This window comes from Protopterus annectens, chromosome 2.part1, assembly GCF_019279795.1.
Source record: "Protopterus annectens isolate FY-2018-M chromosome 2.part1, PAN1.0, whole genome shotgun sequence".
Classification (NCBI taxonomy): Eukaryota; Metazoa; Chordata; order Ceratodontiformes; family Protopteridae; genus Protopterus; species Protopterus annectens.
The window spans coordinates 677,332,081-677,356,295 of NC_056729.1; the positions used below are offsets into that span (position 1 = coordinate 677,332,081).

At 41.0% G+C, this 24,215-nt stretch overlaps 1 protein-coding gene across 2 annotated transcripts in view; it reads left to right on the plus strand.

Annotated features, from left to right (window-relative positions):
- The window catches only part of SLC7A2 (solute carrier family 7 member 2), a 1,203,198-nt gene that overhangs the window by 952,517 nt on the left and 226,466 nt on the right, over positions 1 to 24,215 (plus strand). For both annotated transcript variants that reach the window (XM_044062413.1, XM_044062412.1), the window contains one exon: positions 6,513 to 6,735. In XM_044062413.1, coding sequence (XP_043918348.1) covers positions 6,513 to 6,735 — 223 coding nt within the window. The remainder of the gene's footprint in view (positions 1 to 6,512; positions 6,736 to 24,215) is intronic.

The window sequence follows — 24,215 nt, forward strand, 5'->3', positions numbered from 1 at the left end:
GGGAAGACAGATATATATCCCAGAGACTACCCCTTCTCTGGAACAGGATTCTCATCCATGGGGTGTAAAGTTCCTCCCTAACTCAATTCAAGTGCAACTGCACAGCTGGATGAGGAACCAGAAATTCACCCCTGGTTTGGCACCTCTGTCTCTAATGGGCACAGGCAGCCTGTAAATGTTTCATCTCCAAAACCCCTGCTTACACTACCAAGGGTAACATAAGTTGTCAGAGGATTGGGTTGAATGGCTAGGCATAAAAATGCCTCAGTGTTTTTAGCTTAGTAACCACCTATGAACATATTTCTTTTAAATGCAGATAGTTATTAGGTATACAAGGCGTAATCTACACCTTTCTGTTATGCAACTTGATATGTGTTGCTTTGGTTACCTAACTCGATTTTATATATACAAACTCAGTATCTTAACTAGATAGTTAACCTATTTTGTTACCCAGCATAATGTTTTTTATTGCTATATCGAGTAACCATAGTATTGTAATCACTTAATAATCCACTCAAAATATTTAGCTATGCATCTGTACCAAAAACTGTACTGTAGTCAAACACCTCATGTCTACTGAAACATGTTTGTTTTAATCACTATGTCATAACCACTAACTGTATGCTGTCTACTATTTTTGTGAATGCACCACTGGGCTATGGCCGGCATTGGTCACATAGTGATCTGCCCACTACCTTGGTAAGTAAGCAGTAAATGAATAGTCAGGGATTGTTGTTCATGTGTAAGTTATTTCTAATCATAACGGTCTTGTGGAAGACAAGGCTATGACCAAACAATGACTTTCCAGGCACTTCCTTAAAGACATCCTTTATCTCTCCCACCTTTGAAGCACTTTTTTTCCAGAGAATTTAAGCTTCATGATCAGCAGGTTTGTCTTTTCAGCAGCAATGAAGATGGCATCTTGAGAAATGGTTTTCCTGATGGCCATCACTTATACTTCCAGTAGCTAAGAGCATCAGGCTGTTATGTCTAGGCAATGATATCTGGTCTTTTACATGGACTGTGTAGGCCTCAGGACGATCTGAAAGTTGTCTCTGAATTATCCATGAAGTTAACCCAGCTCCTTTTTTCTTTGTAGACATGGGTGTAGACTAGGACAGAGAGGTCCTTCATACTCTAGATAAGCACATTCAGATCAGATTTTATCTGTAGCAGCTGCTGGAGTTAGAAAGACAGAATAGTTGTTCAGCTCTTTTGGTCCTGGAAAAGGAAGGGCTATCAGCTGACAATCCATCTTATTCCAAATGGACTGCCAACTAAGTGGCTCACTGCTTATTGGAAATTCCAATAGTTAATAACCACTCTACCTAAGATGTGTCTGCTTCCAGTGTTTGCTTCAAGAATATCCCATTGTAGAGATCTGTCCTGTGGCCATGTGCTCCTCAGTTTACACCTTCACTGAGCATTGCTGTTTTGACAGTGTTTCTAGGAGTCAGGCCTCCTTTAGTATTTTGGCACTTCAGCATTAGGCTGCTTGTACCTTTGCCCATTGAATTTCCTCTAACTCCTTCTACCTTGGTTGATTTTCTGCTTGGGTTTCTACCCAGTCATAGACCAACAAGTGAGGCTTCCATTTATCAGATAAGGTAAAAACTGCTAGAAAGACCTAGCAATGTTAGAGTCATCATTGTGTTATATCTTAAACCTCCTGTAGGGGAGAACCATGCGATTTGTGCAAGTGACCTTTTAGAACATACCAGTGTTTCGGCTACATTGCTTCTGAATGCCTATGACTTTTTACTTTTTAAGTCTTTATGCATACATTCATGCCGGTAAAGCCAAACTCCACTAGTTGTAGGCATAGATATTCTGGCCTTTTTTTTGATCAGTACAGCATAACTTGAGAATTTTCTACTAACTCAATACAGACAGGCTTATTAAAGGGAGCCCCTAGTGAAAAAACAGAGCTGGATCATAACCAAATGGGACCCAAGGACCCACCCTGTGCTTGGCAGCTGCCTAGGTGATCTAGTGCTGAGTCTGGCTCTGAGCACCACCTCAGCTCAGCCCCCCCCCCCCCCCCCCCCAAGAGGCCACTATCTTGCTCGCAAAAGGATAACTAAAATACACATTGATGCAAAATGTTTTACTCTGTTAATGTGATTTATACTCATCATCTCTTATCTGTCTCCAGTTTTGCTGAACATTGATGATTTTGCCTCAAACTTTTATGCCCTGTTCTTGAGTAGGTCACTTAACCAAACAGTACTTTGGGGCAACGGGAAGCTTGGTCTAGGCTCAACAATGTCCCCCTGGACTGCATGCCTAGTAATTACCAACAAACAAGTGTACTTATTCTGTAAAGAAAGAAGATTGATTGTAGTAAATAGCAGCATCATCATATGAGCCATTTGTTTGGAAGTGATCCTTGGCTTCCTTGTTGTGTTGAATGCTAATAGTGTGTTTATTACTTACCTGTGAATAAATTAGACAGCATGAAGTCTGTAAGTCTAATGTTAATATAGTGCATGGAACACGCTCATTATGCTCCGATATCCAGAAAAAGAAAATCAGTTAAGGGCTACTATAGCACAAGACCTGATCTTAATAAATGTTAAGAACTTCCTGCTTAATTTTTAAGGACAAGTATCATGCTGGGCAGTTAGATCTCCCAGTATTGACCAGCAAACAACAGTGACAGTTTCTTTTTTTCTTGCTATCTGTGCTGATAAGGGGTCTCTGACTTCCTTTTATAAACAAAGAAAGTCACTAGAATAACAAGATTTGTGTTCATGTGCATTTTCTGAAGGATACGAAATCCGAAACTCAAATGTATGTTTTTATTTAGTTACTTCAATCCTTGGTGATTTGTCAGAAAATCGACACTACAGTGGTGTAGAGTGATAAAGCCCTTACTATGACCCAGGCAACCTGGGTTCAATTAGCATCTTGGGCAACTGATGAAGTGGCAGGGAGAGATGGGCATGCCCATCCTGTGAAGAGTGATATGTGGGCATCCCTAGATGAAGATCCCTGTTGGAGGCCAAAGATATCGCCAGAAGAGTTTTGGTCAGCAAGGGCAGTGGGGCTTAGCTGAGCTGATTTGGAGGCAGGGTGAAACACGGTGAATCCTCACATGCACACCCCTCAAGGGCCATACCACGTTGCAACCAGAGAAGGGGGAGATAAAGGTAGGCCAATAAGTCCTCCCCTAGATGGAAGCTCAAATGTGCTGAGTCTCATAGCCTGCAATCTGTGACCAGCCCCAGCAGATTAATGGAACCAGTCCAGGGGGGCATGGGTGAGCTGGTAGACCTGGCACAGACATGACATATGAGCCTGGCCAGTAACAATGAAGAAATAGTGGCAGAAAAGGCAAAAAAAGTGATTTGTCAAAAACACATATATTTTATAAAGAATAGATCAAACACGTGAGGCAAATATCCGGACATTGTGTGAAAATCTGGATAGCTGAGAGGCGTGGAAGGTGACAGCACTCCCTAAGTGCTTTATGACTTTGAAAGCGGGCAAAACACTTAGTGTTTTTTTTCTGTAACCAGTAGTAGATGGAGTAGATAATGCTCCATTCACTACAAAGAATTATGATTGGGTCTCTGATCATAACTCTTAATTATGTGTTGTCGACATGGATGTGAAGATTGAACTCAAAAGCAAATTTCTTGGCAGTCATGTCTCAAACACATAATAACCAGGTTAAGATCTGCAACCCACTCATAATCCTCTATATTATAACTATGAATACATTAACCAACAATTTCTTTATATTCAACAACATATATTATTTGCAAACAACTGATGTAGCCATGGGTTCAGCTTGGGGGGGGGGGTGTTCGCCAACACAGTCATGGCATACTGGGAAAGACAGTTTGTATTTCAGTCAAGCTACTATTCCCACATCAAAATGTATCGCAGATTTCAAGATGACATCAGTTTAATATGGGGAGGCTCCCCGGAATTACTTGAACAATTTTTACAATACATAAATACTACTACCTGGTTTTTTTTAATTTTACTTGGGTTGTTAACATTGACCATATGGACTATTTAGATGTTCATCTCTTTAAGGATGAAACTAATGGGATGTATGCCACAACTATTTACAGAAAAAAAGACTTATTCCAACTTTTTCCTTCATTATAGTAGCTCACACCCCGAGCACCAAAAGAGATCAGTTGTTAAAGGTCAGTTGGCAAGAGCTGCTCGGATGGTGTCAAGGGATGAAGATTTTGAGTTGAAGTGTACAAATTTGAAACAAATGTTTCTGAAAAGGGCATACCCTTTAGAGTTAATCACCAGAAATGTAAAAGAGGTCGCAGAGAAGAGGGAATCAGGACACTTTAGAAAGTGACCATATGATTTGCAAATCCAGTTTGTTTCATGTGACACAGAATTCTTTGATAGAAAATTGTTCTCATAGAGGGGACATTGATTCTTTTAGTCTGGAAGCTATTGTACCCAACCACACAGAGAATACCTTTTTAGATCAGAACACAAATAGAAGGAACAGTAATGTATTTCTGAAATCCTTAACCATCACATATAGTGCAGATTCTGACAGTTTACAAAAGATTTTTCAGAAGAACTGGGACATCCTTATGGAGGATTTAGACATTAGGACCCGGTTACGTGATAAGCCAACATTAACATACAGGAAGGGCAGACAGTTAAAAGATCTCCTCAAGGGTGGACACCAACTGCATGGGTACAATCATTCGGGCACATTAAAATGTGGAACATGCAATTGGTGTCATAAAATTAAAGTGGGTGATTCACTCATTATTAATAATTTGGAATACAGTATCAAAGGTAGAGACGACTGCTCTTCTAAAGCAATAGTATATGTGGCTATATGTGACCTATGTCCAGTATTTTACATAGGTAAAACAGAGAGGAAATTTAGCCACAGAATCTATGAAAATGTATATGCCATCAAAAAGAACAACTTGAATAATGCCTTGGCAAGACACATTCATGCTAACACTGACCACAATTTTAGATTTATGGCCATTGACCATGTGGACATAGATGAAAAGAGACCATGGGGTGTCCATTTGGAAGTAAAATAACTAAAATGGCAGGTTTTATTGCAAGCAGACAAGTGGCCAGGCATCAATGAAATAACTTCCATCACACCTGTTTTAAAACTTAAAGCCCTAGAAAGAAACAAAATAGTTGAAGGGGCAGTATGATATTTAGCATGAATAAATAGTATAAAATAATTTCCTGTTGTAGGGATATGTATATATGTTTACACATTTTTGTAACATTTATAAGATGTGTATTCTGTATATCCTAGAGGCATTAAGAACAGCATGTATGCATTTATTTATTCATTTATTTATTCATTTACATATTATTTAAGGTTTATGGTTTATGTACAACAGTTTGGCATAATTATAAATGTTTAGAATTTTTTATACACACATATATATATATATATATATAAATATACATATGTTAGACAACTTCAATTTCTTATGGGACACGAGGGGTTAATTTTCTTGAGATGATGTCTGTAGTTTCATCCAATCATAAAGTAGAGTGCACTATTTAAATTTCAGATTTATTTTATTCAGTTGTCTGATGAAGTTTACATTTGTTAAATGAAAGCGCTCAGGTATTTATTTTATTATTTTTACAAATAAATTATCAAGTTCTTTAATCTTGCAACTTTTTTGTGCCTTTTTGCCTTTTGGTTTGGTGAGGTATTGTCACTGCTCACTTAGTTTTCTTCAGTTGGTCTTTGTTTCTTCAGTACTTTATAAGCCCACTTGATACAAGCACCTCTTTTAAATGTAATCTCCAGAGGACTGTTTGGGTAAGAGATTTAGAGTCGTACAGATTACAGATGGAGGCTGAGTGAATCAAACGTACTGCTATAGGATGAAACTCATTAGTAGATCGTAGTCCTAACCTTCTGTGGTAAACCGCCAGTGCTTTGAAGAAGGGTTCCTTGTCTGAACTGAAAGAAATGTCAGGGCCTGGAGAGTTCCATTGTTATGATTATCATTTAGTGATTGCTAGTGTGGTTGATCATATTTTGGTAGCAATATTCCAGCAGATTCTTCTTTATTTTAAAAAAAAATACTTTCTTCATGTGGAATAAACTCCAGCAAGACTAAGAAGATTTTATTCTGGAATAATTGTTTAAGGCTTTGTGCCTTATTTTATACAGTGCAAGCCCTTGACATGCTGACTGTTTACTGTCCACTGTATACTGTCTGTCATATCAGGAAGAGAAACTCAGTGTGTGGGAATTTCAAATTCAGAAACAACCAGAATGCCAATACGAAACTTAAAGAGTAAAAACTGAAAATGTGGCTTGAGCTGAGTGCATAACAGGAACGTTATAGGACTATAGTTTTAGGAAAGCAGGAATGGTAAAAGGGGCATAGCAGAGTAACAAAAGCTCATTACTTGGGGTGTCATTGTTTAGAACTTGTGCAAGATAATCTTTATTGTCAAAAATAGTCATATGTCTTTTTCATTATCAGTTTACGTGTCTTGTTTTCCTTTTCCCTTTTTTCCAGGTGAGGAAGTGAAGAATCCTCAGAAAGCCATACCTATAGGAATTGTCACCTCCTTGCTTGTCTGCTTTCTGGCTTACTTTGGGGTCTCAGCTGCACTGACCCTAATGATGCCCTACTTTCTTCTGGATGAAAAGAGCCCCCTCCCAGTTGCTTTTGAATATGTTGGTTGGGGTCTGGCAAAGTACGTTGTAGCTGTTGGCTCCCTCTGTGCACTCTCAACAAGGTATGTCATGTCAGTGTAATTTTTTTAAAAACAGGCCGTAGGGGCTGCATGAGTGGTGTGATCTGATATTACAGTATTGTACTACTAGCATATGAAGCATAGAGGGTTAAATGTTGTCATTGGTAAGACTTACCTTCCATTACTAATCTACATCCACCAATGGTGACATTCACTGAAGAGCCTCACAGTGAACAGTTGGCATGAAATGTAACATATGGACTCCTCAATTGCAATAATATCAGCAACCAAAAGCCATGCTATCCATTCCGTTTTGCCAAAAGTAAAATTATCCAAACTGGTAAAGTATCGGTATCAAAGTTAATATTCCAAGTATCAGTTACTGAAAAGCTAGTAATAAGTTGTTTAGACTAGCCAAAGTAGTATACAGTTAAAATATGTCTGTTTTAAGGACAGGTGAATAAAACTCATGTGTACTAGTCTGCTCAAAGCAGATACACTAAAGATTTTCCATTAAAAATACAGTACACACGAATGGAATTTTAAAAATAGCAGTCTTGCTCTTAGCATGTTATATTTGTCTTGCTTAAAGTAGTATTACTTTGTTACTTAGAATAAATGTTATTCTGAGATGTTGGATATTATATCCTAAAGGTATTGCAATTTGAATCATATTGTCAAGCACAGCACATTTAATTTTCCAGTCCCTGAGATTGTTCTGTTACACCTTTCCCCTTGGTTTCCCATCTTGTTAAAAACTTCAGGAGAAAAAAGAACAAGCATGTCTTTGTCCCTCTCTCCGTTCACAGGAAACTGTACTGCTCTTAATCAGTGGTATCCCTCACCACTGTGGTGACAACTACTTCTACCTCAGGGCCATTATTGATAACTTATGGATGCTGTTTGTGCGTTCTGCATACTTTTCGTATGTTTAGAGTTACAGGAAAGGAAGATATGGGTTTGCACTCCTGGGTTCCTTCTCTTGCCAGATTAAATGGGAAATCATGATGTCTTTTTCACAACACCGAATGGTGTCATGAACCAAGGTGTACCAGCCAAAGGCCACAAAAGTTGTGTCTACAACAAACGTTTAGTATTTAAAGAAAACAGAGCAAAACAGCCTCATGTCAAATTCACATTGGACCCAGCTAACAATATCATGTTAAAACACAGAAGCATCTGCACACAATATTTGCAAGTCGGAAATAACCACCCCCAACCGGATTAAAAAAATGCTGTTGGACATACCTCTCAACTGTACAGATCTTTGCAGAATGTCCAGATTTGAGATGTATATTTTTGGTCTGTTTCTCATAAAATTGTGATTTTTCTGGCAAATCACTGGCAAATCATTGAGAACTAAAGTCAGAAAATAATGGCACACGTGAGTTTCAGACTTCATATCCTTCAGAAAATTCATGCTAATGCATCACCTGCTATTCTATCCACTTTTTAAGTTTGTAAGAGCAGTATTTAAAAAGTGTCCCAATGTTTAGCCCCCCCCCCCTACCTTCACTATTTGTGCCTTTGTCCAGATTTCTTGCTCTAACAGGTTGAGAGTGTTGGATGGCATCTGTTTCGTTGTATGATTCCTCTGTCACCCTTTATGAAATAAATAAAAAGTTTTGTGTATGCATACTTAAATCAGAGCAGCAATGTTCTTAAAGAGCTCCCAGTGTGGTGAATACCTTTGAATTTACATTACAAATAGCTAAATGAGATGCAAAATCATTTTTGTGTAACACAATACAAAGCAACTCTCTGACATTTGTTAGAATAGATAGCAGTAGTAAGAACAAAGGTCTTACAGAGTGCTAGAAAAGCAAGAGCCTTCAGTGATTAGTATTTAAGGCTGGATCACTAACATGGCAGAACTTGTATTGTTTTCTAAACAGCATTTTATTTGGTTGCACCTTTACAAGTTATTTTAGGTGTCTTGTTTTAAAGCAACACACTATAGTACTTTATTCAATAATGGGTCGGATCAGTACGGTATAAAATGGTACAAAGATGTCCTTAGGTGAATAGGTTCATAGGTTCACTATGAGCACAGCATGGCACTGGTAATAGTTTATAGTGACAAAATCCCTGTGGCTAATATTGAACCAAGCCAAACTCAAAAATTCTGTAAATCAGACAGTGCTGTCTGGCATGTCCATTGTCCATAAACAGACACATAATTCACTGGATTTCTTCTTAACAAATTTGTGACAATCATGCCTTTCTGTGATCAAAATTAAGTTAGAAATGATTAAAGGAAATTGTGACATGCTTGATGTTCATTTTGGAGTGAGCTGTCGAAAAGGTGCTTCTACTTTAATATGCATCTGGATACATGAGATTATCAGACATCAAAATGGACATTGAAAGATCACATCTGGTTAGTGAAATCCTGCTATAACCTTGTCTAACACTCAGATAACAAGATAACATTTTGTCATTCAGGTAAAGACTAAGGACATGGCTGTCACAGACAGGAAATATACTACCTGTCTGCATACCTCTCAACTGTCCAGATTTTCACAGAATGTCCAGATTTTTGCCTCATATTTTGGTGTGTTCCTCATAAAATTTGTGATTTTCTGGCAAATAATGTGATGATCTGAGGAGTGAAGTCACTAAATAATGACATACATTTGAGTTTCAGATTTCCATTTCCTTCAGAAAATTCATGTTAACACAAGCCCTATTACTCTAGCAACTTTCTATGTTTATAAGAACAATATTTAAAATCTGTCCCTATTTTTGGGCCTTTGTCCCCCCCCCCTTTTTTTTGTCAGGCTTTGTCCAGATTTCTAGCACTAAGAGGTTGAGAGGTACGCCTGTCTGACTAGACTCTGGAGTAGGATGTACAACCAGCAGGAGTTATTGTATTTTTTTTTTTTTTTGCTTCACCCCTACTTGTGGAGTACAAATATTGAAAATTAAGTTTCATGTTCTCAATGTGTCTTTCATAGGTTCATAGGTTAGTACTAGGCTATCAGCCCTAGGGCCTATACAAGCCTAGCCATAACAATTCCCTGAATATTTCTTCCCACATTATTTACTTTCCTGGACCCCTGTCTAGCAGGGCGACTGACGTGATCCCTGGGGTGAATTTCCTTTCTCCCATCCAATCGTCAAGGTTCCTCTTGAAGAGGTCCAAAGAGGCACTCTGCTTGACATGTATGGGCAATCTATTCCAGAGTCTGGGGAGTCTCTGGGTCAGGAACCTATCCCTCCAACATGTTTTGTTTATTGTGATGACAAGGTTTAGATCCCTGGAGCGTGTAGCTCTGAGGGATTGGGATTTCTTTAAGTGTAGCATGTCCAACAGCTCTGGGTTTGACATGGCCTTGTATGTTAAGCAGAGATCGCCTCTGAGTAGGCGATATGCGACAGAGTATAGCTGGAGTTTTTAAGGCGGTCAGCATAGGGCATCTGCTTTAGGCCTGTGATTCTTTTAGTGAGGTATTTCTGAGGCCTTTCCAGTTGTTGCAGATGTCTTGAGAGGTACATACCAAATGGGGCATTGTATTCTATAATGGGTCTAATGAGGGATGAGTACAGTGGGACAATGACCTCCTTTTTCTGGATGAAAAGCCCTTCGTGATGAGGTGTGCCACATAGAAGGATTTCCTGACTGTTGTGGCGATGTGGTTATCGAAGGTGAGACCACTGTCCACCTGTGTCCCTAAGTCTCTTATCACACTTTCTGTGTTTAGTGTACTGCCACCTATATGGTAATTCATGGATACATGTTTTTCCCAAAGGGATAACAATACATTTCTTGGCATTGAGCTTGAGCCCATGGCTCTGGCACCAAGCATCTGTTTCTGTAAGGCCCTTTTGTAGAGTATCCACATCATTTGGGGATTCAATAATGGCTCCCAGTTTGCAGTCATCTGCAAACTTTGTTAGCCAGAGTCCATTAGTGTTGACCTGTACTTCAGAGAAGTAGATGCCAAACAAGAGCGGCCCCAGGACTGAACCCTGAGGTACTCCACTTGTCACTTGTCTGGAGCAGGATTTGGAGTTGGCTACTTTTACAGTGTGGGTTCTATCAGTAAGCCATTTAGCAACCCATTGGGTGACATAGGGATTAATGCCCAACTTAGTACCCTTGTCCATGGCTCTGGAGACTGATTCAAAGAAGTCAATCAGGTTCAGGAGACAAGATCGGCCCTTCACAAACCCAAACTGGGTGGGGTCCAGTGTTTGAAGGTTGCCAATGTCTTTGTTTATAAGTTCCATGATAATACGCTCCATGGCCTTGCAGATAAGGCTTGTCAGACTGATGGGACGGTAGTTTCCGGGATCCAAGGTGGATCCTCCCTTGTGGATTGGGATAACTGTAGCTCTGCACCACTCAGTGGGCACGAAACCTGAGGTGAGGCTATGATTAAACATGACACTTAGGTGAGGTGCCAGTTCATATTGTAGTTCATGTAGTACACAGCCCGGGATGTCATCTGGTCCCATGGATGCTGTATTCTTGGCTTTAGAGTGCGTTTTGTACCTGTGTGGCCGTTATTACTGGAATTTGGCAATCTTCCGGTATTGAAATGGGCCATTTAGGGGGTGAGACTGGGGTGAAGTTGGCACTGAATCGATCTGCCAGGATATTGGCAATATCCTTCGGATCAGTATATTTAATGCCATTCTGTTTTAGCTCAGAGCAGATCTGAGCATTGCCATTTAGATTCTTGACATAATTATAGAATGCTTTGTGGTTGTCTTTGGAATCTTTGGCAATTTTATTTTCATAACTAGCTTTGGAGGATTTTATGAGGCATCTCAGTTTCTTACTGAGGCTAGTAAGGGAGTTTTTTGCATCCTGGGATTTTCCTCTTTTCTGCAAAGGTTTCTTCCTTTTGTTGTAAAGTTGTTTATGGCAGGGGACCACCAGATTGGCTTCCTTTTTTTGGATGAGAGCATTTTGGTTCTATTTGGGATGGCACGATTCATGCATGAGTGGATGTGCTCGTACAGTGCCGTAGTGTAGGATTCAGCAGTTGAGCTTTCAGTTCCCGTCTGCATGGGTGTCATGAAGTTTGTCACTTCTGACTTGAGTAGCATGAAGTTGGCTTTAGAGAAGATGTCCTTCAAGGATGTATCTGCAGTCCTTACAAATGGGTTGTCCTGTCGTCAGGCAGCCCTTCGGTCGGCCGGATTCCAAAGTCTGGGTCTGGCCTCGGCTGGTGTCGCACTTCACCCGACGTCATAGCTGCAGTTATTCGGGTATAAAGGCATCAGCCGACGCCATCTTCCTCAGTCTTTCTTGCCGCGTGGCGCCCGAAGCAGAAGCTGTTCGCAAGTGCCGGTCGGTCAGAACCAGAGAATACTACCGAATACTACTACCGAAGACTTCTAAAAAGCTAAGTACCCCGTTGGGGACTTTTTCTTGCCTCAGCCGATGTCAGAAAAAGTGAATAACTGTTTAACTTGTGGGAAACAAATACCTCATAAAGATTTCCACTCTTACTGCTTACCTTGTCTAGGCCCAGACCACGACATCGCAGCTTGTCAAGCCTGTGCTTCTTTTAACCGGCGGACGCTTAGATGTCGGTCGGAATTTGCTGAGGAGTTTTTCGGCTCCGATTTTGCTTATATTATGCCGTCGGATCCTCCGACTTCGCAAATATCTAAAAAACGCAAGGAAAAGGACCGACACTCGCGGAAACCGCGGTTAAGCCAACCGCGAGTGTCTCGGTTTCGGCTGAAACCGAGCAAGCGGTTCTTCCTTCAGCCAAAAACTTACCTTCTACCGAGGCCTCTTCCAACCTCGTGGAATCGGCTTCTGAAATCCCACCTGCTGTTGCAGTTTCTCAGGAATTATCAGACACTATTCCCTTGGATATTTCAACCCCTGCACGTGGAGCTGCTAGGCCACCTGCAGCCATGTCCATTAAGGCCTCTGCCAGGGCTAAAGCAGCTAAAGCTACTAAATCTGTGCCTGCTAAGACCCCCTCTCACAGGCCTAGCTCTAGTTCACAAATGCTTAGTTTAGCAGAGGATCTCATTTCTTTAATCCGAGGATCCCAACCTCAACCAGACAGGGCCTCTCACCCGCCTCCAGAGAAGAAGCCTAGAGCAGAGCCCCCTGAGCCAGTGTCTACAGATGATTCCTCTGATGATTCAAATGATACAGACCCTCCAGAGGCTCCTTACTCCCCTTATGAAGACTCTGATGCTGAAGAGTCCATCCCTTCTGCCTCTCCGCCTGAGGAATTTTCTTTTGGGGAAACCTTGCATGCTATGAGGGAACAATTTCAGTGGCAGGGCCAGGATTTTTCAGATTCCAGAAAAAGGCTTAGAACTTTTCTGCATTTACCACAACATAGGCCTTTAGCCATACCTCCAGTTCTGTCTGTTGTAGATGATGCATTTAATGATGCTTGTACTGCTCCTGATTCTCTACCTCCGGCCCCTGCTAAGCCCGATAGATACTACAGGGTCCCGGACACACATTACCACTTGTATAAGGCTCCTTTTTTGCAGATCCAGAGACTATCTCCCAAGGACCTAAGGCTGTAGCAGCTACCTCTGCCAAAAACCTCCCTCTGAAAGGGAATCCAGATCCTTAGAGAGATGGGGTAAAAAAGTTTACACTTCTGCTACTCCTTCAGCTAGGGCCTTGAACTGTCAATTTCACATGATACAGTATCAAGAATTTATGCTAGACCAGTTAACCAAAAAACTGTCCTCGGATGAAACAGTAGATAAAAATATGTGCAGGAAATGGTACATAACATTCAACAAGTCAGTAACCATTCCTTAAAATGCGGCTATGATGCACTGGAGGCTTCCTTTAGATCAGCCATGACTGGCACAGTTATCAGAAGGCATGCATGGTTAAAAGAACAGGCCTTACCAGACCATGTCAAATCAAAACTATTAGATGCTCCTATGGATAAGATCAATTTGTTTGGCTCTCCTGCACAACAAGTGCTGAAGAAGATGGAAGAGAAGGCAAAATCTGTCCAGACAGTGAAAGATTTCTTACAGGTCCAACCTCTGAGGTTTAGCAGGAATTGGCCCTCCAAGATTTGGTCCTTTCCAGACTCCTCCAGAACTCAGAGAGGCAGGAATAGGCGTTCAAGAGGCAGAAGCCAATCCAGGGGTGCCTACAGGGGACGCCAGTGGCAGGGCAACAACCAGCGAGGCACAGCCACAGACACAGCCACCACCACAACTACAGGTCAATCACAGTGACTTGGCTCTGGCACCGCCTACCAGGGAACAACTACCAGCACCCTTAGGCGGGAAGCTAGCCTTATTTTCAACAAACTGGCATTACATCACAAGAGACAAGTGGATTTTGCAGACAATAGACCAAGGTTACAGGTTTCACTTCCATACTCTACCAGGGAAGAGAGGAATGCCAAACCTACCTCCAAATCAAAAGACAGAAGCTCTAAAACAAATATCTCAATTATTAAGGATGAGAGCTGTAGAAAAGGTACCACCTATGGAGCAAAGAAAGGGATTTTACTCCAGACTCTTCCTGGTACCAAGAAAAGAGAGCAAATGGAGACCTATTCTCGACCTGTCCGCTTTAAACGCATTCCTCATTGTTCCAAAATTCAAAATGCTGACTCTACAGCAGCTTCTTCCCATGCTGGGCAAGGAGTTTTGGCTGGTAACTCTAGATCTCAAGGAGGCATACCTGCACGTCCCCATACGACCAAATTGCAGAAGATACCTCAGATTTCTTGCAGGATCAGAGCATTATCAATTCTCAGCATTGCCCTTTGGCTTATCTACTGCGGCCAGAGTGTTCACGAAATGCCTGGCATCAGTAATTGCTCATTGCAGGCTTCAGGGAATCCAAATCTACCCTTACCTGGACGACTGCCTGATACAAGCGGACAACAAAAACAAGCTAGCAGAAGACTTGCAAAGGGTCATTTACCTGCTACAAGCCCTGGGATATACAGTCAATATAAAAAAGTCAAGGCTGATACCATCCCAAAGGATAACCTTTTTGGGTGCAGAGCTAGACACATCAAAACAAATGGCATTCCTAACAGTAGAAAAACAGAAGCAACTACCTCTCTACTTTTTGGCATTAACAAAACAGGACCAGCTAACAGCAAGAAAAGTCCTGCAAGCCTTGGGCTTCATGGCATCCTGCATAATATTGGTTCCACATGCCAGACTGCATATGAGAAAATTACAGTGATACCTAAGGAATTTATGGTCTCAACACCAGCACAGCCTAGAAACTCAAATTCCAATAATTCCATGCCTGAAACAAGAATTCCTATGGTGGGCTCAGGCCTGTCAGGCAAACACAGGATTGCCCTTCCACAACACTCAGCCAAGCCAAACTATCACGACGGACGCCTCAGACCTCGGTTGGGGGGCCCACATGCTGGACAAGTGCATTCAAGGTTTATGGACTCCAGACCAGCTGCACCTACACATAAACCTAAAGGAAATGCTGGCAGTAAAACTGGCAATTCAGACATTCAGACCATTTCTACGACAAGGCCAATTGATGATGAGGACAGACAACACCACAGTTATGTGGTACATCAACAAACAGGGAGGCACACATTCGTACCCTCTATGCCGGATGGCACTGGACCTCTGGAATGTGGCCCTGAGCTACAACATACAGTTACAAGCAGTTTTTGTACCAGGAAAAGAAAACATTCTAGCAGACAGATTAAGCAGGACCACCACGGATGCCCACGAATGGATGCTGCATCCGGACATCTTCAAAACCATTACAAGAAAATGGGGACTCCCAGAAATAGACTTATTTGCATCCCCACACAATCACCAGCTACAGAAATTCTGCACAAGGACGTACCACCCACTTGCTTGGAAGGTGGACTCCCTCTCTTTCAGCTGGAAAAACCTGGCAGCATATGCATTCCCACCACTTCCTTTGATGCACAAGGTGTTATTGAAGATCAAAGAGGAGCGTCCAAGGATCATTCTGATAGCTCCAGACTGGCCAAGACAACATTGGTACCCATTACTGAGGAGCATGTCTCGGGAACAAATGTGGCCCTTACCCCTGGTTCCATTGCTGTTAACACAGAACAACTACAACATCCTGCATCCAAACCTAAAAACGCTGCAGCTGACTGCCTGGAACATTGCATAAGGCCAATTAACCCAAATTTATCCCAAAGGGTTAAAGACATTATCCTGGAGGCTCACAGACCCTCAACAAGGAAAAATTAGTCGGCAAAATGGAAAAGATACCTCATTTGGAGTACTACAAAAGGAGAAGATGTGTCACTGGTAAACATAGCCAACATCCTGGAATACTGGGCAGAGCTCTTTCACAAAGGCCTGTCCTATTCTTCCATTAAGATTCATGCATCAGCTATTTCAGCAGAATACGACTTGGATCCTCCAGTCTTCTCACATCCCCTACTCAGGCAGTTTCTCAGAGGAATTAAAAATGTAAAACCTCCTAGGAAACCACCATTACCAGCATGGGACTTGAACTTTGTGCTAGAAAAATTGACACTCCCTCCTTTCGAACCAGCAGCAACAGCAGAATTACAATATTTATCATGGAAAACTGCTTTCCTACTGGCAATCACTTCAGCAAGAAGGGTATCTGAGCTACAGGCATTAATGGCAGTACAACCCTTCCTGATCTTCCATCAAGATAGATTGTCCATGAGAACAAATCCTACTTTTATGCCTAAGGTGGTCTCCAGAGTATCTTTAAATCAGGCTATCCACCTACCTACATTCTTCCCCAACCCACAGAACAGGGGAGAAAGACTGTTGCATACCTTGGATGTACATAGACAATTACGCTACTACCTGGACAGGACCAAGGGCAATAGAAAAACTGACCAGCTTCTGGTAGCATATGCAACAGGAATGGAAGGAAAAGCAATTTCAAAACAGACTATTTCAAAGTGGATAGGAAATTGTATCAGATTTTGTTACTCCTACCATGGAAAGAAAACTCCAGAAAACATCAGGCCTCACTCTACAAGGGCTACAGCCACTACCACAGCTTTCCTACGAGGAGTGGCTACCAAGGACATTTTAGAGGCATACATTTGTCAAGCATTATAATTTACCTTTATACTCTAGATCCCGAGCAGGTTTTGCCACTGCTGTTTTGCAAGGGATCTTAACTACACCATAACTTCCTTTTTCCTCCTCCCCCAGTTTGGCTATGGTATTCTACCCATTTGTAAGGACTGCAGATGCATCCTTGAAGGACATAGTACAGTTTTGTACCTACCATAAATGTAGATGTCCGATAGGAATGCATCTGCAGTCAGGATTACCCTCCCACCTTTCCCCTCTGTGGTACTCCTAGGGTATTTGCCCATCTTATAGCTAGCTGGGGGAATCTATTATGGTGTATTTGTTTGTATATATGTACATACATGCTTATTTTTTGTGTCTGCTCTCTACTATTTGGAATCATTGGCATTTAGCCTTCCTAGAGGGCACCTGGCATCTGGGGCAAGAAACACTGAGGAAGATGGCGTCGGCTGATGCCTTTATACCCGAATAACTGCAGCTATGACGTCGGGTGAAGTGCGACACCAGCCGAGGCCAGACCCAGACTTTGGAATCCGGCCGACCGAAGGGCTGCCTGACGACAGGACAACCCATTTGTAAGGACTGCAGATGCATTCCTATCGGACATCTACATTTATGGTAGGTACAAAACTGTACTTTTTTTATGGTGGTTTCTTTACTGGGGGGTGGGGGTGGGATGTGGATGTTAAGGGTGATTAGCTTATGGTCAGACCTGACTAACGAGGGGGTGACCATAGGTATGGAGCATTGATTTCCCATGTTGGTAATGACCAGGTCTAGGATATTGGAGCCCCTGGTTGGACTATGGATTAGTTGATCCAGGGCATTGGAATTTATGAATTCCAAGAACCTTTGCGCAAAGGTGTTGGGACATGAGTAGTTTTCCCAGTTAATGGCAGGGTAGTTAAAATCACCCAGTATTAGGGTTTTTGGTTCTATCCTAATATATTCCAGTATGTTTAGAAAGGTGTAGTGAGAATCTTGGGGTATGGTGGGGGATCTGTAGCAAGCTACAATTTGTATTGCAGTCTTACCTAGTGTTAGTTGCACTTGGAGAATTTCAGACACATTGTGTTGGCCAACTAGCCTGGTGGTGTGAATATCCTTGGTGAATATTGACACTCCTCCACCTTTAGTGTTTCGGTCCTGGTTTGGTGGCCGAAAAGTGTGGTAAGAGTTGTAGCCTGGTATTGCAGGGGTGCTCTCTGGAGCCTTGAACCAGGTCTCAGTTACTGCACAGATATCGATGTTCTCCATTTTAGGAGTGCCAAGAGAGAGTGCATTTTGAGGTTTAGTCTTCTAGCATTGAGTAGAATTACCTACAGATTTTGCATGCTTGTACCTGTTATGGTGGTGGTTTTGTCCTTTGAAGTTTGCCTAAAAAGGCACTATAGGGTGGCAAGAACCTTAGCCAGTAACCTGAATCCCAGGGCGACAGGTGCAGACCATCTCTGGCAAAGCATCGTGGTCTGTCAATCATGTCATCCCAGGCAGACAGATACTGGATCCCCTTTGAATGACACCATAAGCTTAGCCAATTGTTGAAGTCAATCATTTTATCCTTATATTGTGGTATCATTCTGGGCGAAGGCAGGATGCTACTCAGGGCTAGGGTCATACCTGCCTGGGCCACATGATCCGAGAGCTCTTCCATGTCTCTTTTCATGTAGTCCAGGGAGGTGCGTCTCAAGTCATTCACTCCAACATGGACAATGACAGAGTCATATTTGTACTTGTTGTGGAGTGACTTGAGTGCATGCGTTATGTGGCGGATCCTGGCACCCGACAGGCAGCTGACTGTAACTTTCTCCTTATTCAACCTGGTGAGAGGGACATCAGTGTGCGGACTATAGAGTCACCTATGACTAAAGTGTTAGGTACATTGTCTTGCCTTAGGGGCTGTTGCTGGGTGGCACACTGGTGTTGTGAACTATGTGACACATTGGTTGTGATTGGTGTTTGTTTGCGTTTCAGCTTCAGAGGTCTTTGTTGCTTGGGCAGGTTACAGTTAAGGGCCTCTGCATATGTGGATTTAGTGTTGCTATATGTGGGTGTTGGTGGTGCGGGTTTAGAAGGGCTATGTGTTGCTTGAGGTGTAGTGTGGGTGTTAACCTTCTCCTCTTGACTGTTTAGCACAATCTTGGGTGGAGAGAGCTTTGCTTCCATTTTGGCTATATAAGTGCATCTCTCACAGGTTGTAGTGTTGGGTGGTAGGAGGAGAGGGTTGTCTGTGTACATGAGGCAATTGCTGCATTGCCCCAGTATGCCCAGATTCACCAGGTGGACAGGAGAAATCACTGGAAGCTGACCCTTGGACATGCCTGGTTTGGGGCTTTTTTTTTTTCTTTGTAAAGTATAGGAGCTGTTTCCTTAGCAAGGTACTTTGCAATTATAGGCTGTTTAGTGCCTACTATTAATTTCTCCTTGTTAACAAGGAGAGTGCAATGTTTGTATGAATTTAAGGCTTCCTAGTGCTTTCCAGCAGGTATTAGAGAAAGTGCTAGTCACAGGGATGCTTAAAGGTAAGATTGAAAAGAATGCACTCTGCAGTGTGCACTAGAGAAGTTAGATGTGAAAGTAGGTAACTTGAGTTTTACCTGTTTAAAAAGTTAAGGTTTAGTGGAGAGTTACTATTTTTAAAACAGCAAGATGGACTGAAAGGGGAGGTACGTCTCAAGTCATTCACTCCAACATGGACAATGACAGAGTCATATTTGTACTTGTTGTGGAGTGACTTGAGTCTGTAAACATTTTCAAATTCCCAAAGAAAACCAAATAAAGACGCACATACACAAGATAAAAAAAAATCAATGGAAAAGATGGTTTTGCCAAATACCAGAAGTCTGAACAATAAGTTGGTTCATTTAGAAATTTTCCTTTGTAATGATATGACATCTGTTACATTAAATTTAGATAATGTTAGCAATTTGAGGAAGATGACTGCTGACACATCAAAATCTGGGCACTTCACATGATGTTCCTGTGCTTTGGTTTGGCAAACAGCACTTTCAGTGTAAGATGCTTCCATAATGTCTTTCTTCCACTTCTAGGAATCCCAGGCAGTGCCATCTTCTAGTGTTATCCTGTTTTAACAAGTAGTTATTAGGATCCTATTGCAGGAATTTCTGGCAGTAATGCTAACCTAGTACTTATCTTGAGTATATTCACTTGCAACCACTGTCAGAGGCAAAATGTACTCCCTGCTTCCAGTGCTGTCCATTCCCTTTATTAGGGGAGTTTGGCCTTGGTCCAGAGCTGTTGTCCACCCCACCCCCATTCTTGAGTTTTGTCTTAGGAAAGGATTCAAACCTGCTTCGTTTTCATCAAATAGAAGAGTGTAAGTGATTCAAACTATGTAAACAGCAGTGTACATAGTGAAGACGTACTATAAATAATGCTTGTAATCAAAAATGTGTAGACAGATTGTTGTTTTCTTTAAAATTACTATGCATTTGGTTTGATGTATCTGTTACTTTTAGAATATACAGATACTTGCTTATTTTAGTAAGAACGTGTCTGTTAAATAGTCATTTGGTGATAATTTAAAATGAAGCCTGAGATAAGGCCAGATAGGGAGTGCTTACCCTTGTTAAAGTTGGTGTCCAGAATAGTGACTCTAGAAGATAGAACAAATTGAAGTGAAAAGCAGCCTTGAAGAAGAAGCTTGAAAATATTCCTGCTAGAAGGTACCTAGAGACAGCTAGTATTAGCGACTGTCTTCCAGCAGTATCAGACTGAACTAAAAGTATTAGTTGTGTATTTTAGTTAAAAGTCACAAGTCTTTATTGCACTTGGAAGAATCTATGTTTGGATTGGTATGTAACAAACTGTACTATTTTTTATAATGATTGGTTGTTTAATTTCCATTAGTCTAAGACATTGGTGGATTGCACCAGACATTCTCCAGTCATTAAACCTATCATTGTCAGTGTGAGTATAATTTCCTTTAAGAGAGTGATTGGGAGAAATAGTCTTGTGGTATGCTGGGACGTTCTCTTTTTCTTTTCTGCTTTTTTGTCTATGGATCCATGTGTCACTATGACCAAAGCAGAGAAATTACTTCAGGCCATAGCAGCTGTTCATTGCTGTCCCATGAACTGTGCCACTGTTAAAGCAACTTACATGGGAGGAGAACTTCAAGGCATATCTTACCATTTTCAAGCAGTATGCCTACTAGGCAGGATGGAATAGGGCTGATTGGACAAGGATTTTACCAGCCCAGTGAACCGGAGAATCACTGAGAACTTTCATGGACATGGAGGAGGACTGGTTACCAGGGTTATGATGAAGCCAAAAAGACTTTATTTCCCAGAGCTGGTGTTACCTAAGAGAAAGCATATCAAAAGATTGATAGTTTGACATCATCTCATAGCAAAATGGTATGGTCACAGTTATCTTACTTAAAAATTTAATGACTTTATGGTTAGACCCTAAGGGTCAACATGATAAAATTAAAATGCTAGATCACAATAGACATTGAAACATTTAAAATATCTTTACCTTTTATGCTAAGAATGTGGATTTGTAAAATTAACTCTGAAGTCAGACAACAGGACAATTTTGATGCTGTTGTAGAAAAACTTATGCCGTAAAGCTCTGAAGAGAATTGAGAAGTCTATACCAGTAGTAAAACCTGTGTTAAAGGGACAATCCCAGATGTAAAAAAACTTGTCCTGATTCCTCTTAGGCCTGTTGTCTCCACCCACTTACCACACCATCATCAATCCTACTCCTGTTTTCAATTTACTCTATGCAGCCCTGTTTTCCTCCCTACTGGTGAACACAGTTAACAATATTCAGTTCCTGTAAAAGCTTTCAGTCCCTGACCACTGGGAAACAATAAGGCTATTAATTTTTGTGTGTGTTTGTGGTGGGGATCGTTAGGTAAGGCTCTTAATGTTTACTTTTTATAAACTTGTCAAAAAGGTTATCTTAATTGTGTCTTTTTGTATTCTGTGTAACGTAACTGCAAGTAGCAGAGTCAAAAGAGTACAGTTTAGTGAATTCAAGTTAAATCTTAGCATTCTATTGATGTATTCCCCTAACTCCATAGTACAGCAATCTCAAAATTAGTATGCATAACTGTCATAGGTTGCTGTACTTTACAGCCCCCACTGTGGCAGTAGGTTTTGGACTTCATTGTATAAAGCAAATCTTGTGGTGGCGTGTAGAGTGTTGGACTGCAGTGCAGATGGTCCCAGGTTCTAGTCCAGGGTATGTAAATTTTATTTATATGGCTGGGAGGCTGGTGCAATGGTTAAAGTGTTTACCTTGCAAACACAAGGTACAGGGTTTGATTCTCACAAATGGGATACTGGTTAGGCTTAAAATGCGCAAAAGGGCAAGTAGTCTAGTATTTGATTGTGAACCTGTAAGTGAAACTATTGCTTGCCTCACACATATATTTTTTTACAGCAAGTCAGAAAACCATTACAATTGGCTAGTATTCAGACATCAAAAAACAAAACATGAAAAAAAAGAAGAGTGCTTCTACTGCTGTTCGAAACTTGCATCATTCTGATGTTTTCCACAGAGTAAGTGGCAGTCATGCATAACATCATAGCACTTAGCTAGCATTCAGAAATCCACACATAATAAAACATAAAATGAAAACTCTGTTTACTAATGTTTTAGCTTTGCATTGCTCATATACTTACCTGCAAGGTAGTAGCAAGCAAAGCCATAAAATGCCTGAAAGGTTACTTTTCTCTGTGGATAAAAAGCACAGGTGAAAGTAATGAATGACTCAGTGAGAGCTGTTGTGAGTACAACTGCCATTTGAGATGGAAGTTGACTAAGACCATTTGAAATTTCCAGTAATTACCCCTTCCCCAACCCCCCATCGCTAAAGCTGGGACATGCTCAGAAAGCCAGACTGAAAATCTAAACAAAGACCAGAATTAAAACAAAAAATCTCTAAGACTGTCCCTTTAAATGTTAATAAACAATAAGAACTGTAGACATGCTTTGTTTTAGATATGGAAAAAAAGGGTCACATAGCCCAATTTTGTATTAATGGCATTAACACTGTTATACCTGTGGAAACTACACACTCTGAAAAGCATGCTAGTAGTGATGTTGTATCCATGGAGTGTGATCAGTTATCACCTAAGATGGTTGAAACAATCCTGCTGCAAAATTAAGAAAGTGCACTGTCTTAATTGATGAGTGAGAATTTCAAGGACTGTTAGACTGAGGGAGTATGGTAACACTTACAAAAGAATAATATGTAAACAAAAATAAACTGTACCAACAAAGCAGATAGATAAGAAAGGGCCTCATATTACTCACATGGCATGCTTGAGAAGGCAATTCATCCAGTTGCTTTTGTTCCTAATTTAACACATGGCATGATAGTAAGGAATTATTTTCTCTGTGTTAAACAGTTGTGGAGACGATCAAAAGAAGTTACATTTTTGATAAACTACCCTATTGGTTTGGGAAACGGAACCTGGGAGTGAATCACCCTACAGATATGCATCTGCTCAACTTAGAAAATGGTGGTTGAACAAATAGTAGACACATGCATATCTGAACAAAGATACAGGTATACTGTTGGAAAGCCCTAAAGATAAAAACTGTGACTGTGGACACATAGAGAATAAGAAGGGCATACACCATTTAAAAATATGTCACTGTACCCCCTGGAACAGAGCAGCCTGCTGCCATAAAAGCTGTACAAAGGAGAAATTCACACTAAAATCTGCAGCCTGAAAAAAATTGCAGTCTGCTGTAACAGATCAACCTTTAAGAGCAGAACTAGTAAAAGAATGGAAATTACGTATTAAAATATTGCAACCTGTGGTGACAGAGCAGCTGCAAGCACATAATGAGTAGAAGGTAGATAAGTATAAGCAAGATAGTTCAGCATGGGAGTGTTGCTGAGCATGAAGTTGAACTTGCAAACAGGACTGAAGGGAAGGAATCACTCACTGTGGCAGTGTATCCAGTGGGCACAATTTTAGAAATTATGGAAAACACAGTATTTGAGCTAAATTCTAAACTCTTTGACTGTTTTGTCAAGCTAAAACAAAAAGCCCCAGAAATGCCAAATTTCAAGCAAGAGTTGGATGTTGAGAAGAAATATATAACAATAAGAAAGACTATGGTCAGATTTCTAAAAATCATTTCTATTATTGTAACACATAATCAAATAAGGGAAGGCTTTAGGCAACAAGTATCTGCAGGCAAGTAAAACTGAATTTATTTCTTGAACACTTGTTTACCGGGTAAGTCCGACTGGGCAAGTTTGCCTGTTTTCAGTGGAGGCCCGGGGAGACAAACTGCATACAATTAAACAATCAAGAAATGTTTAAACATATAAAATGTTAGTTGAAAGAGAGCATAGAACTGTTTAGAAAACAGGCTAACAATTTGACAAAGGTCCCCTTAGGAATATTAGTAATACAGTGGAGAGAAGAAAAATACACAGCTTTGTTAAACTTATTAGTCTCCTAGTATTTTAAACATAATTCCACCACATTGGAAAGCATAACAGCAAACTA